This window comes from Durio zibethinus, chromosome 13, assembly GCF_047325235.1.
Source record: "Durio zibethinus cultivar Kanyao isolate XHJ-2024 chromosome 13, ASM4732523v1, whole genome shotgun sequence".
NCBI lineage: Eukaryota > Viridiplantae > Streptophyta > Magnoliopsida > Malvales > Malvaceae > Durio > Durio zibethinus.
In genome coordinates this window covers 593,326-605,917 of record NC_143174.1, presented here as the reverse complement: position 1 = coordinate 605,917, position 12,592 = coordinate 593,326, and the positions used below count along the sequence as shown (strand labels likewise).

The window sequence follows — 12,592 nt, the reverse complement described above, 5'->3', positions numbered from 1 at the left end:
AGCGAAAATAACGTTGGGCTTTCCTTTTCCATGTCGCCTTCCCAATATATGGATCTGGGAAACCTTTTCCACTTGCTAATATTTGTGAAAAAAGCAATCAAGTCACCAATGAAACCTTGTGGAAATGAGGCTTCTATCTATATGACATACTGAATAGATATGCTTCCCACCTTGTTAGCAAGGTTTATGTCTCAATTGCATGGGAGCAGTAATTGAAATGCTTGAAGTTATGCTATTCCTACAACAGTTTTAGCAAGGTGATTCTCCTTGGCCTCAAAGTTCAGGATTTGAGCCTCAAGACCAACTAGAAAAGGAAAAAAGAAAAGAAAATCTCAGGTCCATCAAACTCCCGCTATTAGTCGAAAAGATTTATAAAAAAAAAAAAAAAAGCTTCTTATGCTCTCAAGTCTCAATCGCTAGATGGCAAGTCAGATTAAACAACTTCGATCCTTTGCCTCATGCATATTTTGTCAATGCAAAGCATAAATGAAAAAAGAGCTATTACAAAGTCATGTTCACATTGACAAACTCGAAGGCGATGGATTGATTTAATTGGTGAAGCCTAGTGCATGAGCATTGAACTTGTTTCTAGTCTATCTTTAACAAATCTACTAGTAATTAAACCCAGCAAGTTATTGGAAGAAAACTCGCTTTTTATCCATTATATAATTGACAAGGCGTAAAACAGAGGTCATGCCCAGTATACAAGAAGAGGGATCCAGATAATGACACATTTCATTTTAATTTAATGGGACAACCCAAAGTGTTTTAAAGCATAAACATGGTTAGAAAATTGAGGCCTAACATGTTACAGGCTGACACAAAATTCAAACGCGCAAAGGAAACTTGAAACCTTGTGGTACTCGTACTAAAGCAGCAAAACAAACAGGAGCATGATATTTTATAGTCGATATATAACGGAAAGGAAGAAGAATTGCACCATTCAAGTGCAGTTCATATAAGACTTTGGTTGAAAAGTTAGGCGACAAATGAAAAACCTGTTTCCAGGGAATTGTCCAGTCTACAAGGCGGTCGCTTGGACATGAACAAGCTAGCATGTTTTACTTGACTGAAGACTTGATCCCCACCTCCAACGAGTTACACCATGATTTGACTGAGATCCTCTGCTCCTAGGTGTCTTCCACTTATAGAGGCTAGAAAGTTTTATCACAGCTCAGAAATAAGAAGAAAAGTACCAAGTCTGGAACAACTTTCGGTTCTAGACCTTCTGTACCTTGTTAATTTCCGGTCAAGAGACTGACGTCTTAAGACTTAAGATGATTCCCACTCAAAAGAGCGCTAATACAATGGACATGATGAAACAAAAATCAAAAGCTGCACTAATTAACAATTATAAAAAGCATTCCATGATTTTCAATAAAATACATGAAAATTTTGTCAGCTTTTAAGATAATTGATAAACAAATTAGCCCATCTAGCAATAGAAGCTTCTTGATTGCTACTAAGAAAAGGAATGTTTGTATTTACATTGCAAAGTTTAGAAACTGGAGAACTATAAGTCCCCTTCACATTTGAAATTAAGGTTATTAACCTACCTAGGGTGGAAAAATATTCATACACATTAGAGTTCCTCAATCATCGTCACCATCATCTTCATTGTTAGTCTGATTGTGTTTTTGAGCATTATACATCTCAGCAACCTGCAAATATTGCAGAAAAGTGATTAAGCAAAAAGAAAATAGTTGCTCTTCCTTCTCTTATCATGTGAAATGAATAATTTGTTACTATCCATTTTTCCATTACAAAGACAGATCATGGACGAGCTCTAGAGAACACTAGACTAGTACGTGAGAAATCCACTGTGGTTGTGTTTGTTCATATATCATCACACAACTTATTTGTTTTCACCTGCTCAGATGATGAAGCTTGCTCTGGAGTCTTATCTTCTCGAATGCGAACTAAACGTGGAAATCGAAGAGATATGCCCTTTTACCAAGAACAAGGAATTAGATGAGTTCATTTTCTATTCCCAGAGAAAAGCTTTGAGAAAAACAAGAAGTTGCAGGATCCAAACTGATGGGTCACCCTCAAAATTGAGTCATCATGCACTACATTTACGGAATAAAAGAAAACAGGAAATGGGAGAAAGGCCAAAAAAAAAACTGACTCTTCAACATGTGACAACTTCCCACCTTATCAGGATCCACAATCCCAATTGAAGCACGATGAACAGGACTGATAGTCAAGTCTGCAGCCTTTACCTCCCAAACCTGCAAGAAATTAAAAAAAAAAAAAAAATGGAACAAACTCCTGAAAACAAGACTCGCAATAGCCTAAAGTGTATCTAATCAGCATTTATTGAATGCAAAGGGATATGAGCGGACCTAGGAAGTTATAACAATAACTATAGAAACACAAAATCAAGATTTCAATTCATAATCCATTTTGAATCCAACATATCACTTGTAACTGTTGTAGGACAACAAAAATTATCTCCATTGAATCCACAGGAACCATTTAAATTTTTTGATGTGAGACCAAAACTACTGATAAATTTTATAAGAATATTCAGCAACCCAGATTTCAACAAATGGGAGCAAGTACACAGAATGAGAAAAGCATTTATAGCAGTCACTGTAAAGTTAATGATTATTTCAAATGGCAAAAATAAATATATTCTTAAAGAAGAAAAAGCACACAAAATTCCAGCAGACCACGGACATATGCAGATGGGGCGAATGGAGAACAGAGTCAAAAGAGACAACATATAACATAAGCATGCATTATGCAAAAGAATGCTGAAGTTGAGAAAGTGCACCAATCCTCTTGAGAGGCTATAAATAGAAATATGTGGCAAATGCCCTGATCAAGAGAACTGAAAATTCATTGTCACTGTTTGTATCATATGACCTGTAAAGGAATGGACCATAGCGGAGAGTAGGGGAACACACTTCCCACCCCAGCCTGATATGGAATAGGCTTGAGTGCCTTTCTAACTAGAACTGAGGCAAGCTCACAACCAAACCATTCCTTATCTTATTATATGCACCATACAAGGATACTCCTTCCACTAAGTAAAATTTGTCCACTTCAGAAACATAGACATCATAAGACATGCAATTAACAAATCCACCAACACCCAAATATACTTTTGTGAAAGAAGTGTAATTTTACCTCAGTAGCCTCAAACCACACATCTGGCTTGATCATCTCTGAATAACGATAGTATGACTGTGATCAACAAGAACATTAGAATATGCATGTTAATCAAGAATTCGTTCTATTTGCTCACGATTTCCTTTCTTCCAACAGAAGATAATATCAAGAGATAAACCTTTGGTTCAGGAATCACTTTAGAGCGGAGACTGGTGGAACGTTCTTCAAGCTCTGCTTCAGTAAATCCAGTACCTATTGAGCATCAAAAAGAGAAGGAAAAGGAAAGGGGGGACAGTAGATAGTCAGCAGGAAAGGCAAGAAATATGTTGAACAGTCATAATTCAAATTTCACTAACCTATTTTACAGATACTCTGGAATTCTTCATTACTGTCATCATAACATGCCAAGAGAAAGGCACCATAGAATCCTAAGGACAAACATTATTGTACCATCAACATAAATCATGCATCAATTAAGAACAGAATCACATAAGCAATAAGTTGAGAACCAAAACAATCAACAGAGAATAAACTCTACAACTCTACGTAAGCTCTGGTCATCTGATATGTTAAATAAACAGAAATGGTTCTTACCAGTCCGCTTCCCACGGCCATGGAAAGCAGCAATAGGCACAAGGTCTAATGTGTCTCCAATACTGTATGGTACAAGGAACATAAAAAGTTAAATATGAGCAAAATAGCACATAATTTGCACTGGGAATTAAACATTTCTAACACCTTACCTTTCCATGTAGTCTTTCTTCAATTTTAGCCAGTTGAGTGACCGCTTTGATGGTTCATATGTAGCATCTCTATCCAATGTTTTGATAATTAAACCCTCACAACTGAAAACTAAGACTAATATTAGCATCATAGAAATCCAAGTACATTCTGGAAAAAAATAATTATTTCCCTGATTTTATTTCCGATACTCATCGGCTCATTCTAGCCACCCACTAAAAGTTTCTGGAAGAATTAAACAAATACCTTGAAGAAACAGCAGAATTAAGGAAAGCTTGTATTTCCTCAAGATCATTTGATGTTAAGGCTGTGGCAAACTGAAAAAACCCAGCTTCTTCTTCAAATGATTCATAAAGCCTCTGCAAAGGGCACATGCAATAAGAACCTAGTGAATTAAAAAGGGTATATCATATGCAGTGAACAAGATAAACCCTTAATGAATACAAAAAACACTCCAAATCAATTAATTAACCATGCAGGCCAACTGCATCTCCTTATAATTAACAAAACATAAATCTTCATAGTGAATTTTTATTAAAACTAATACAATTAACATTTTGCATTTGACATTAAAAAAAAAAAATCATGCAAGCTGCATGGATATACATGATGGGGATACAAGCAGTTAAATCCTGACAAAGAAAAGTTTTTTTATGAAAAAGTCCAGAACAATATATGCCAGAGAAAAAGGCATAGCATACCTCTTTACGAACTTTCAGTTGTTCTTGAAGAAGTGGTTGCCCATTAAGATACAGGATGTCAAAAGCAAATACGCACACATCAACTTTGATGTCACTCACTACAACATTTTTTCGAGCTCTTGTACTAAGGATCTGCATAAATCAACTCAGAAAACACTTTATCAACAATATCAACTTAAGAAAACATGGATTCAGACCACTTTGGTGCACATCATCCATAACACCCAAAAAAGAATCAGTCAATGATTAACTGCAACAAAATATGGCCACTTTTACATTACAAAACGAATGCAAACCTTTTAGAAATTCAATAATACCAAAATGCTAAATGATAACTGAACAAAGTCAAATTTTATAATCTCATGTGTTGGGACTTTATGTGGTTAACCATATAGAACAATCAAAGGTTGCATTGGTAAGGCTTAGTGCATGGAAGGCTTGCTTCTAAGTAGTATTCATATATATTATTCTCCCATTTGTAATCTCCATGCTACACAAATAATTTTTTTTAACTCTCTGCAACTTTCATGCAACAAATATTTTCCCCTTTGTACAAGATATGTTTTGATTGTTGAAGGATCAGCCAACTACTACATGAAGATGGAATTTTCAAAGACAAACAAATTCCAAAGTATGCAACACATTACCTGAAAGGGTAAAATTTTCCTTTGAAACCGATCATAAGCAACCAGCTCACAATCCAAAACAAATGATTTTACAGAGGACTTCTTGAATCTACACAAGAAAGTAAATTTTAGTAACTAAACCAGCATATGCAGAAGCTGTAGCATGCTATGTTTTAAAAAAGTAATGGCTTAAGCTCATCAAAGGGTTTAAAAAGCTTTTAGCAAGCATCAAGCACTCAAAATAGAGATTTTAAGGGACTGTATTGAAATTGTGTGCCTCAAAATCTCGGAAATCGCTAATATCCAAATCCTTATAGGAATTCTCAGCATATAATGTCAATATCTAAGTTTTCAAACACCGCCTTAACAACAACAAAGGGAACAAACGCCTATAACTTATGACCATTACTACAACTTTTGACTACCAACACATTTTGAATGGTCAAGTTGGGATATAAGATGAAGAAATAAACTTAAATGGTGAGTAATACAATATTAAGTGCCAATATCTGGATCTCAATTAACTACAAATTTATTTGACATGCATTGTAAGAAAGCCCTAATTTAAATAAGTTTTGACCAGTATGCTTTGTTTTGTGTGTGTGGGTGGAGGGGGGGGGGGGGGGGAAGAGGAAACCTTATTCAACACACACAAAATAAACAAATAGAACACATCAGCACATCAACACAACAAGTCACAATAATAATAGAAGTCTACCTAGAAATTGCAGCAACAACATCAGGAAACTTTCCAGTGTTCCACTCAGCATTTCGACTGTATATCTCAACTGAACCATTCTCCATGAAATGTATCTACATAAGGCACGTGATTTTTTTTTTGTTTCACATAATGTATTGCTAATAACAGAAACAAAAGCGCTCGAAAAACTATTACCTGTGCACGTTCTCCATCATACTTATATTCACATACAAAGTCCATATCCTGGAACTTATTTATAATTTCAGCAACCCCTTTGGTTGGTTTTGCTAGCATAGGTCCAACAGGGACACCAGGCGTAAAGTTACAGGTTTTTGGAAGATCCCATACACCACCAGTCAAAAGGGCAGGGACTATTTTATCATAGACTGGAAGGATAGAAAAAATTTGTTTGACAATCTTAGCAGCCTGCATGAGAGTAATCAAAGATCAATATCGAAGAGCAAAAGGTGATTCCTCAACACACAAGGAGCAATTTATGGTAAGAAGAACAACTCCTGAGAGCCGAAAAACCATTTGCAGGCATTAATAGATGTTGACCTCTTTCACCAGCCAATTTCCCTTGCCCCTTCACCACTATCAGTCTACAAAGGTCTTAATCAGATGCCAACTCTAGATCTAGCAAGCCTCAACAAATAACCAGCCTACCTCCCAACAACAATGATGAAATATCAGAGCACTGCAAGCCAGCTTATTCTAGGTACCAAAAAAGGTTTCCCTAACCTCTAAATTATGATGACATGTCATTCCACATATGTCTAAACCACATACTTTTCAATGGCTTTGTGGAATCTTAAAATGTACTTCCCATGCATAATCTATGAACTGCATTATGAATCGAACTGATAGGCTGCACTGATGATTCAGGAAAAAGTACCACGTCAAATTCTACACCTATAAACTTTACTCACCTCTTCTAAAGGAGACTGAACGTTCAGAGGTGGTTTAGAATGTTGTTCATTATATACAGCAGCCTGTCCTAATGCAGCTAACAGAGTCTGCTCTGAAAATCCAATTCGCAACTTTGTCTGCAAGATGAACTCAAGAAACCTTACAACAAAGGAACTAATATAAAATAGTTGCAAATTGCTCTCCTAGTTACAACCTGAAGTAGACGAATCAAATATTGAGGTTCGCAGTCAGTTGCGGCAACAATAAGTGCCTTGATACGATTTTTTTTCTTCTCCTGACTATCCTTTCCAGATTCCTATATAAGTTGAACAGAGAAAAAAGGCAAATCAAAAGTATTAAGCCTATAATATTCACCAACAAAAACCTCATAACTAATGCATTCTCTTGCCCAAGTATTAGGCCAGACAGTACTGCAGAATTATAAGTGCATCAACTATAGTAATATTCAAAATTAACCAACTTATCCAAGTAATGAATATACCAAGTGAAAACTCGTGTCAGCACAAACAACGTAAAATGTCCACAGTTACATGAAAATGAATCCACAATTCCACATTCAATGTTGATGGGCATATGCAGTAGTATTCATTAATTACGAAGCAATTAAACAACCATTTCAACCATGGATGTCAAGATCACAATAAGATTTCATTCATTGGAATAAAATGCATCCCACTATATAAAAGTCAAATTGTGGAAGAAGATGGTGAACCTTAGCAATTAGCCGAAACGTGTCAAACACTTTGACAACAGTTAATGGATCAGGCTTGCGCATCATTGATTGAGATGAACGGCTAGCTTGTGCAACAAGGCCCAAGTCTCCCTTCTCCTGTCAAAATGTAAATGTACACCGTTATATGCCAACATTTTCTGTTAAGATTTTTTTTTTTGGGTTTGTGCTAAGAAGTTTTAATCAATCCCAACATTATACCTTGTACTGACTCTTAACCTGTGATTCAGTCCTCCCACAGGCCTCTGCGAGAGCCTTGATAATGGAGGCATCTCCAATTCCCAGCTCTAATCCATCATGTGCCGGAGCAACCTTATTTGCTGCCAAGTAAACCGTCGCCACCAAATCATCAGGCGTAGTATCTATAACAGTCCTCAACATATTGCAAACAATATCGGTTATCACAATCCGACCCGTCTCACTCGATATCAAATCAAACGCCAAGCACAGAAACAAAAATGGCACCCTCTCTCCTTTCTCCCAACATGCCACCATCTTTGGATCAAAATCCGCCGGCTTCTTCTTCAGTAACTCAATTTTCCCCTTCAATTTCGCATTTTTTTCAGAGACACTCACCACCTTGATTTTCTTCGAATCCGGGGGTTTCTGCGTCTCATCTAACTTGGACTTCGGGGAATCTTTACCGGGCTTCTCGATTGCATTACTAGCGTTTTCGTGGTCGGGCTTGACCTCGGTGGAATTTAGGGTTTTGTTAGGATTAGGGTTTTGGGTCGGAGATGGCGATGAGTCGATGGATTTGCGTTTCTTGGTGGGGGAAGAAGAGGAAGGGCCCTTCTTAGCAGCTAGACGGCGAGCGTTGGACATGAGAGCATCGAAGGCGGAGGGGCGAGAAGACATGTTGGAGTAAGGGTTCAAGGAGGAAAGAGAGAGGGGTTTGGAGCGAAAGAGAGAGGATTTAGAAGGGAGGAAAGCGAGGGAAGAGGAAAGAAAGAGAGGAGGAAGAAGACAAGTAAAGCGAAGGAAATGGCATGGACGAGACTTTAGCATTCAATTCGAAGGAAACGAAAAGAAAATTGAGAAAAAAAAAAAAACCGGAGAGAGAGTGCAGCGAAAAGCTTGAAGGATATTTAGAGAAATGGCGGGAACTGCCGGGATTACAATGGAGGAATGTGGGCTTAGGAGAAGAGAACTGAAGGCCCAAAAACAAACACTTTAACGTATTGTAGTTAAAACTAAAATATCTTGCAACCAACATCATAAAAAAGAGTGTGCTTGAACAAAAAGACAATATCCCGGTCAAGCCAGAAGCTTTGACAAAAAAACAAAAGAGAAGAGAGTCAAATCCCATCGAATCCGCCAAAAACAGTCGAAAGCAGCCACGACATAAAACAAGAAACTCAGTTCCCCACCCACCCCCCGGAGTTTCCCTTCCTTTCTCTTCCTTTTCCCTTCTACTCCGCAACCAATCACTGTTAACCCAACACCAATTTTTGGCATTAAATTTCACCTCTCTTTCATCGCTTTCCCTCCGTTTCCCTCTGTTCTTCGTTTTAACAAAATCAACTCACCTTTCTTTCTCCGTAACCCACATTCTCTTTTCTCTTCCGTTTTCAGTTACAACTGTTTGTTTCGTTGTTTCAATTGATTTAGAGATTTAAAGCTGTTTGGCTAGGGTTTTGAAGCGATGTTTGGATCGGACATGGAGACGAGAATGAAGCAATATAGACAAGTCAGTCCAGAGAGAACCAAAGTTTGGACTGAGAAATCGCCCAACTATTATCAGCATAACCGGAAAGTTCCTGTTGTTTATTATCTCTGTAGAAATCGCCAGCTTGAACATCCTCATTTCATCGAAGTTCCTCTCTCTTCTCCCAATGGCCTCTATTTGAGAGGTAATTATTAATTAAACTTTCAAATTTTGTTCATTAATCTTCTTTTTTAAAAAGAAAAATCTTAATTGAATATTTTTTAATTGTTTGTGTTGTTTAGATGTAGTTGAGAGGCTTAATAATCTTAGAGGCAGAGAAATGGCATCCTTGTATTCTTGGTCTTGCAAGAGGTATGGTTGTAAATGATACATCTCGTAAGCTACTCCGGTTTCAGCTCGGTCATTATCTAGTCGAGCTTCAGTCCGAATAGCCGAGTATATATTAATTCAAGCTTGAATTCGAGTTTGAATATATAATCGAGTTTGAAATGGAGCATGAAAATCGAGTTCATTTTTATTGAACGAGCTTAATTAAGCAGTTCGTTTAGTTCTATTTTTATCTCCAATCCAGCTAAAACTTAAAAATTAAAACTTGATCAAGGTCTTTTGAACAGCAAATTTTGAGTCAAGCTTGAGTTTAAACTTCTCGTTGTATTGACTCAGCTTGACTCGATAAAACCTCTAACAAGAGAAAAATAATTTTTTTCTTTTTTTAAGTAAATGAACCAACAGAGAGGCTTTTCTTTTCTCCTTTCTTTTTTTTTTTTTTTAATTTTTTTCCTGTTATTTTTTGGTTCTTACATTTTGGAGTATTAATTATTGCAGAAGCTATAGGAATGGATTTGTTTGGCATGATCTTTCCGAAGAAGATTTAGTTCTTCCTGCCCATGGAAATGAATACGTTCTCAAAGGCTCCGAATTATTTGAAGAATCTAGCTCTGGTTAATATCATTTTATATTTTTAGTGATTTCATAGGGGAGAAAAAGGAAATATATGGGTAAAGCTTTAATGCTAGTGAATTTTTGTGTCAGATCGTTTTAGTCCTGTTGGGAATAGCATTAGATTGCAAAATCTGAAGCAGTTACCTGAACCACCATCTTCTTCTAGAAGCCAAGATGATTCTTCATCGTCTTCCTGTATGAATGGGAAGAGAACAAAGCATTCTCAGGATGATGAACCATCTTCTCCAGTTAATCATCCGACTCCTGGCTCCTCTGTTGCATCGCCAGAGTCTAGATATGGAAAGAATTCTTCCTCCTGGGGTTGTTCGCTTAGCTTGACTGACTGCAAGGTTTGTAAGAGCGATGGGTTGGCAGATGCTTCGACACAGACTGAGGAAAACAGAAACAGACCTAAGACACGGGAAACTTGTATAAGGGGTGTTTCAACTGATGATTGGTCGTTAGAACCTGAATGCAATACGGGTTTCCAAAACCAGGTCCCTAAACCTTTTCTTAAAGATAATTCTGAGATATGCAGAAATTCAGTTTCTCCTCCTCCGTCCATTTCTAGTGCATCATCTTCAGGTGGGAAAACCGAAACTTTGGAATCTCTAATCCAAGCTGATGCGAGTAAAATCAATAGTTTTAGGATTCTTGAAGAGGAAGAAATTCGAACGACAACCAATGCAAGGCTCAAGGCAACAAGCGTGTTGATGCAATTGATCTCATGTGGGTCGATATCTGTGAAAGACCATAGTTTTGGCCTTGTTCCAACATACAGACCTAGGTTTTCACATTCAAAATTTTCTTCACCATTGTTCTCTACGTCAATCATGTTGGGAGAGCTTGATTGCTTATCCGATAATCCAAGGCTGATGGGCCTGAGATTGGAAGACAAAGAATATTTCAGTGGTAGCTTGATTGAGACAAAAATGCTCAAAGAAGGAGATGGACACACCACTCTGAAACGCTCTTCTTCATACAATGCTGATAGGTAAGTTTGTTTTTGAATCTGGTCTTATTGGATTATTCCCATACTATTGTTTTTCTTTTGTTGCCTATGCTAGAAACTAAGTGGGATTGCAGGACTTGTAAGGAGTTGGATTCAGCTGAATACAAAGAAGAGTTGAATTCAAGACGTACAAAATGCATCCCCCGCTTTAGCAAGGCTTCACTAAGCAAGCAACCAAGAAGTGAGTCCATGAGATCTCCTGTTTCTGAAAAACCAAGAAACTCCTCTGATGGGGTCGATAACTCGTGCTTTATACCGAGTAGCATATCAAATGGTGGCAGTAGAAGAATCACAGAGTCAGTTTGTAGTAAAAACGAATCAAAACGGTTGGATTCATTCAGAGAAGAGAAGGTGATCAAAATTGAAGAAAGTTAAGTGTTGACTCCTCCCAGCACTTTCAAGATAGATGGTCAAAGTTATTGATATGCATGATATTTCTTGTTTCATGTTGGTTGACGAATTGATGTGATTTCCGTATACAGGCTTGCATCAGGAGCTCGGGTTATAATCCAATCTAAGGTGCCTTGTGATGCCATTGTTGGTTGCTCCTAAGTCTTAGGGGAGCATGTTAAAGGTCAGGTCAGGCAAATGGATACCCTTTTGGATCCTTTTGGGAAAGATTGTTCAATGTAAAACTACTGGTTTTCAAATTTGGTTTGAATTTCAAATGACGTATTAGATTATATTGGCGGGTCCATGTCTTCTGTAAATCTGGAAAGCGAGAAAAGGGCAGAAAAGATAGAAAGGTAGATATCACTCCCGATGCTTGGAGTAAAATTTTGGTTCTGCTTTTTCTTTCTTAGTTAAGATTGTGCTTTTATGCAACTAAAGATGCAACGATATCAGTATATCACCATCCTTTTTGCATTCTTTCTTGCCATTGCAAAAGATACAAAAGGTGTAGTGATTACGATGATGTGTCCAGTTTTTGTTATTGGATTTGACGTATAATATATCAACAATCAAAGGTAAAAATCTTTTTGAATGTGAATTAGGTTTGCTTCCTTAGATGATTGCTATAGCAATGATCAAAATTGTCGAACTATTATTACCTTTTAGTTTTAGGCTAGGCTTTGCTTGAAAATGAAGCATGGGGTTGGAAACTTGGAATCCTATGGAGTTGATTTCTGATTGACCCTGAGATCAGTGGAAAAAAAGCCTTGTTTTGTTTTTACTCTGAAAAAAGTCAAATCAAAATGTTCATTTTGAAAGTCCGAACGCCCACAGCTTCGTTGACCGGCGACGCCATGGCTCTAGTATCAAGCTACTTGCATATTGTTTCTTCCTCTGTGGGGACGTCGTTGTCAGTTTGCGGTGTTTGGTCAAAGTGGCTTCATTATTGATATAAATAATCTGCAATTGGCAATGCTAGGTTTAGTGGGACATTTAATTTTTTAATTAGTTACGGTAATTCCACAATTGCT

The 12,592-nt window shown here is 37.3% G+C and overlaps 2 protein-coding genes across 7 annotated transcripts; one reads left to right on the top strand and one right to left on the bottom strand.

The window, feature by feature from the left end:
• Positions 1 to 1,436: 1,436 nt before the first annotated feature.
• On the bottom strand, positions 1,437 to 8,734 carry LOC111303513 (DNA ligase 1-like). Of its 3 annotated transcripts, XM_022899832.2 has the most exons (17): positions 7,747 to 8,734; positions 7,528 to 7,644; positions 7,009 to 7,110; positions 6,815 to 6,931; positions 6,081 to 6,311; positions 5,904 to 5,998; positions 5,207 to 5,294; positions 4,560 to 4,691; positions 4,105 to 4,217; positions 3,861 to 3,962; positions 3,712 to 3,773; positions 3,474 to 3,545; positions 3,296 to 3,369; positions 3,136 to 3,192; positions 2,154 to 2,231; positions 1,870 to 1,947; positions 1,437 to 1,661 (listed from the first exon to the last, which is right to left on the bottom strand). In XM_022899832.2, the coding sequence occupies exons 1-17, from the start codon at positions 8,551 to 8,553 to the stop codon at positions 1,593 to 1,595; spliced, it is 2,394 nt and encodes a 797-aa protein (XP_022755567.1). In that variant the 5' UTR covers positions 8,554 to 8,734; the 3' UTR covers positions 1,437 to 1,592. The 3 variants fall into 3 exon arrangements, with proteins under 3 accessions (XP_022755567.1, XP_089598646.1, XP_022755570.1); XM_089742520.1 differs by lacking the exon at positions 4,560 to 4,691; XM_022899835.2 differs by lacking the exons at positions 6,815 to 6,931; positions 7,009 to 7,110 and having other exon boundaries at positions 7,747 to 8,647.
• Positions 8,735 to 8,795: 61 nt separating this feature from the next.
• On the top strand, positions 8,796 to 12,132 carry LOC111303514 (protein SOSEKI 3-like). 4 transcript variants are annotated; one of them, XR_016326928.1, is made up of 6 exons: positions 8,796 to 9,398; positions 9,496 to 9,565; positions 10,040 to 10,155; positions 10,247 to 11,150; positions 11,224 to 11,543; positions 11,651 to 11,990. XR_016326928.1 is itself a non-coding variant. In XM_089742523.1 (6 exons), exons 1-5 carry the CDS (start codon positions 9,191 to 9,193, stop codon positions 11,541 to 11,543), a joined length of 1,599 nt encoding a protein of 532 aa, XP_089598649.1. In that variant the 5' UTR covers positions 8,796 to 9,190; the 3' UTR covers positions 11,651 to 12,132. The 4 variants fall into 4 exon arrangements, 3 of the variants coding, with proteins under 3 accessions (XP_089598649.1, XP_089598647.1, XP_089598648.1); XM_089742523.1 differs by having other exon boundaries at positions 11,243 to 11,543; positions 11,651 to 12,132; XM_089742521.1 differs by having other exon boundaries at positions 11,243 to 11,538; positions 11,651 to 11,827.
• Positions 12,133 to 12,592: the final 460 nt, after the last annotated feature.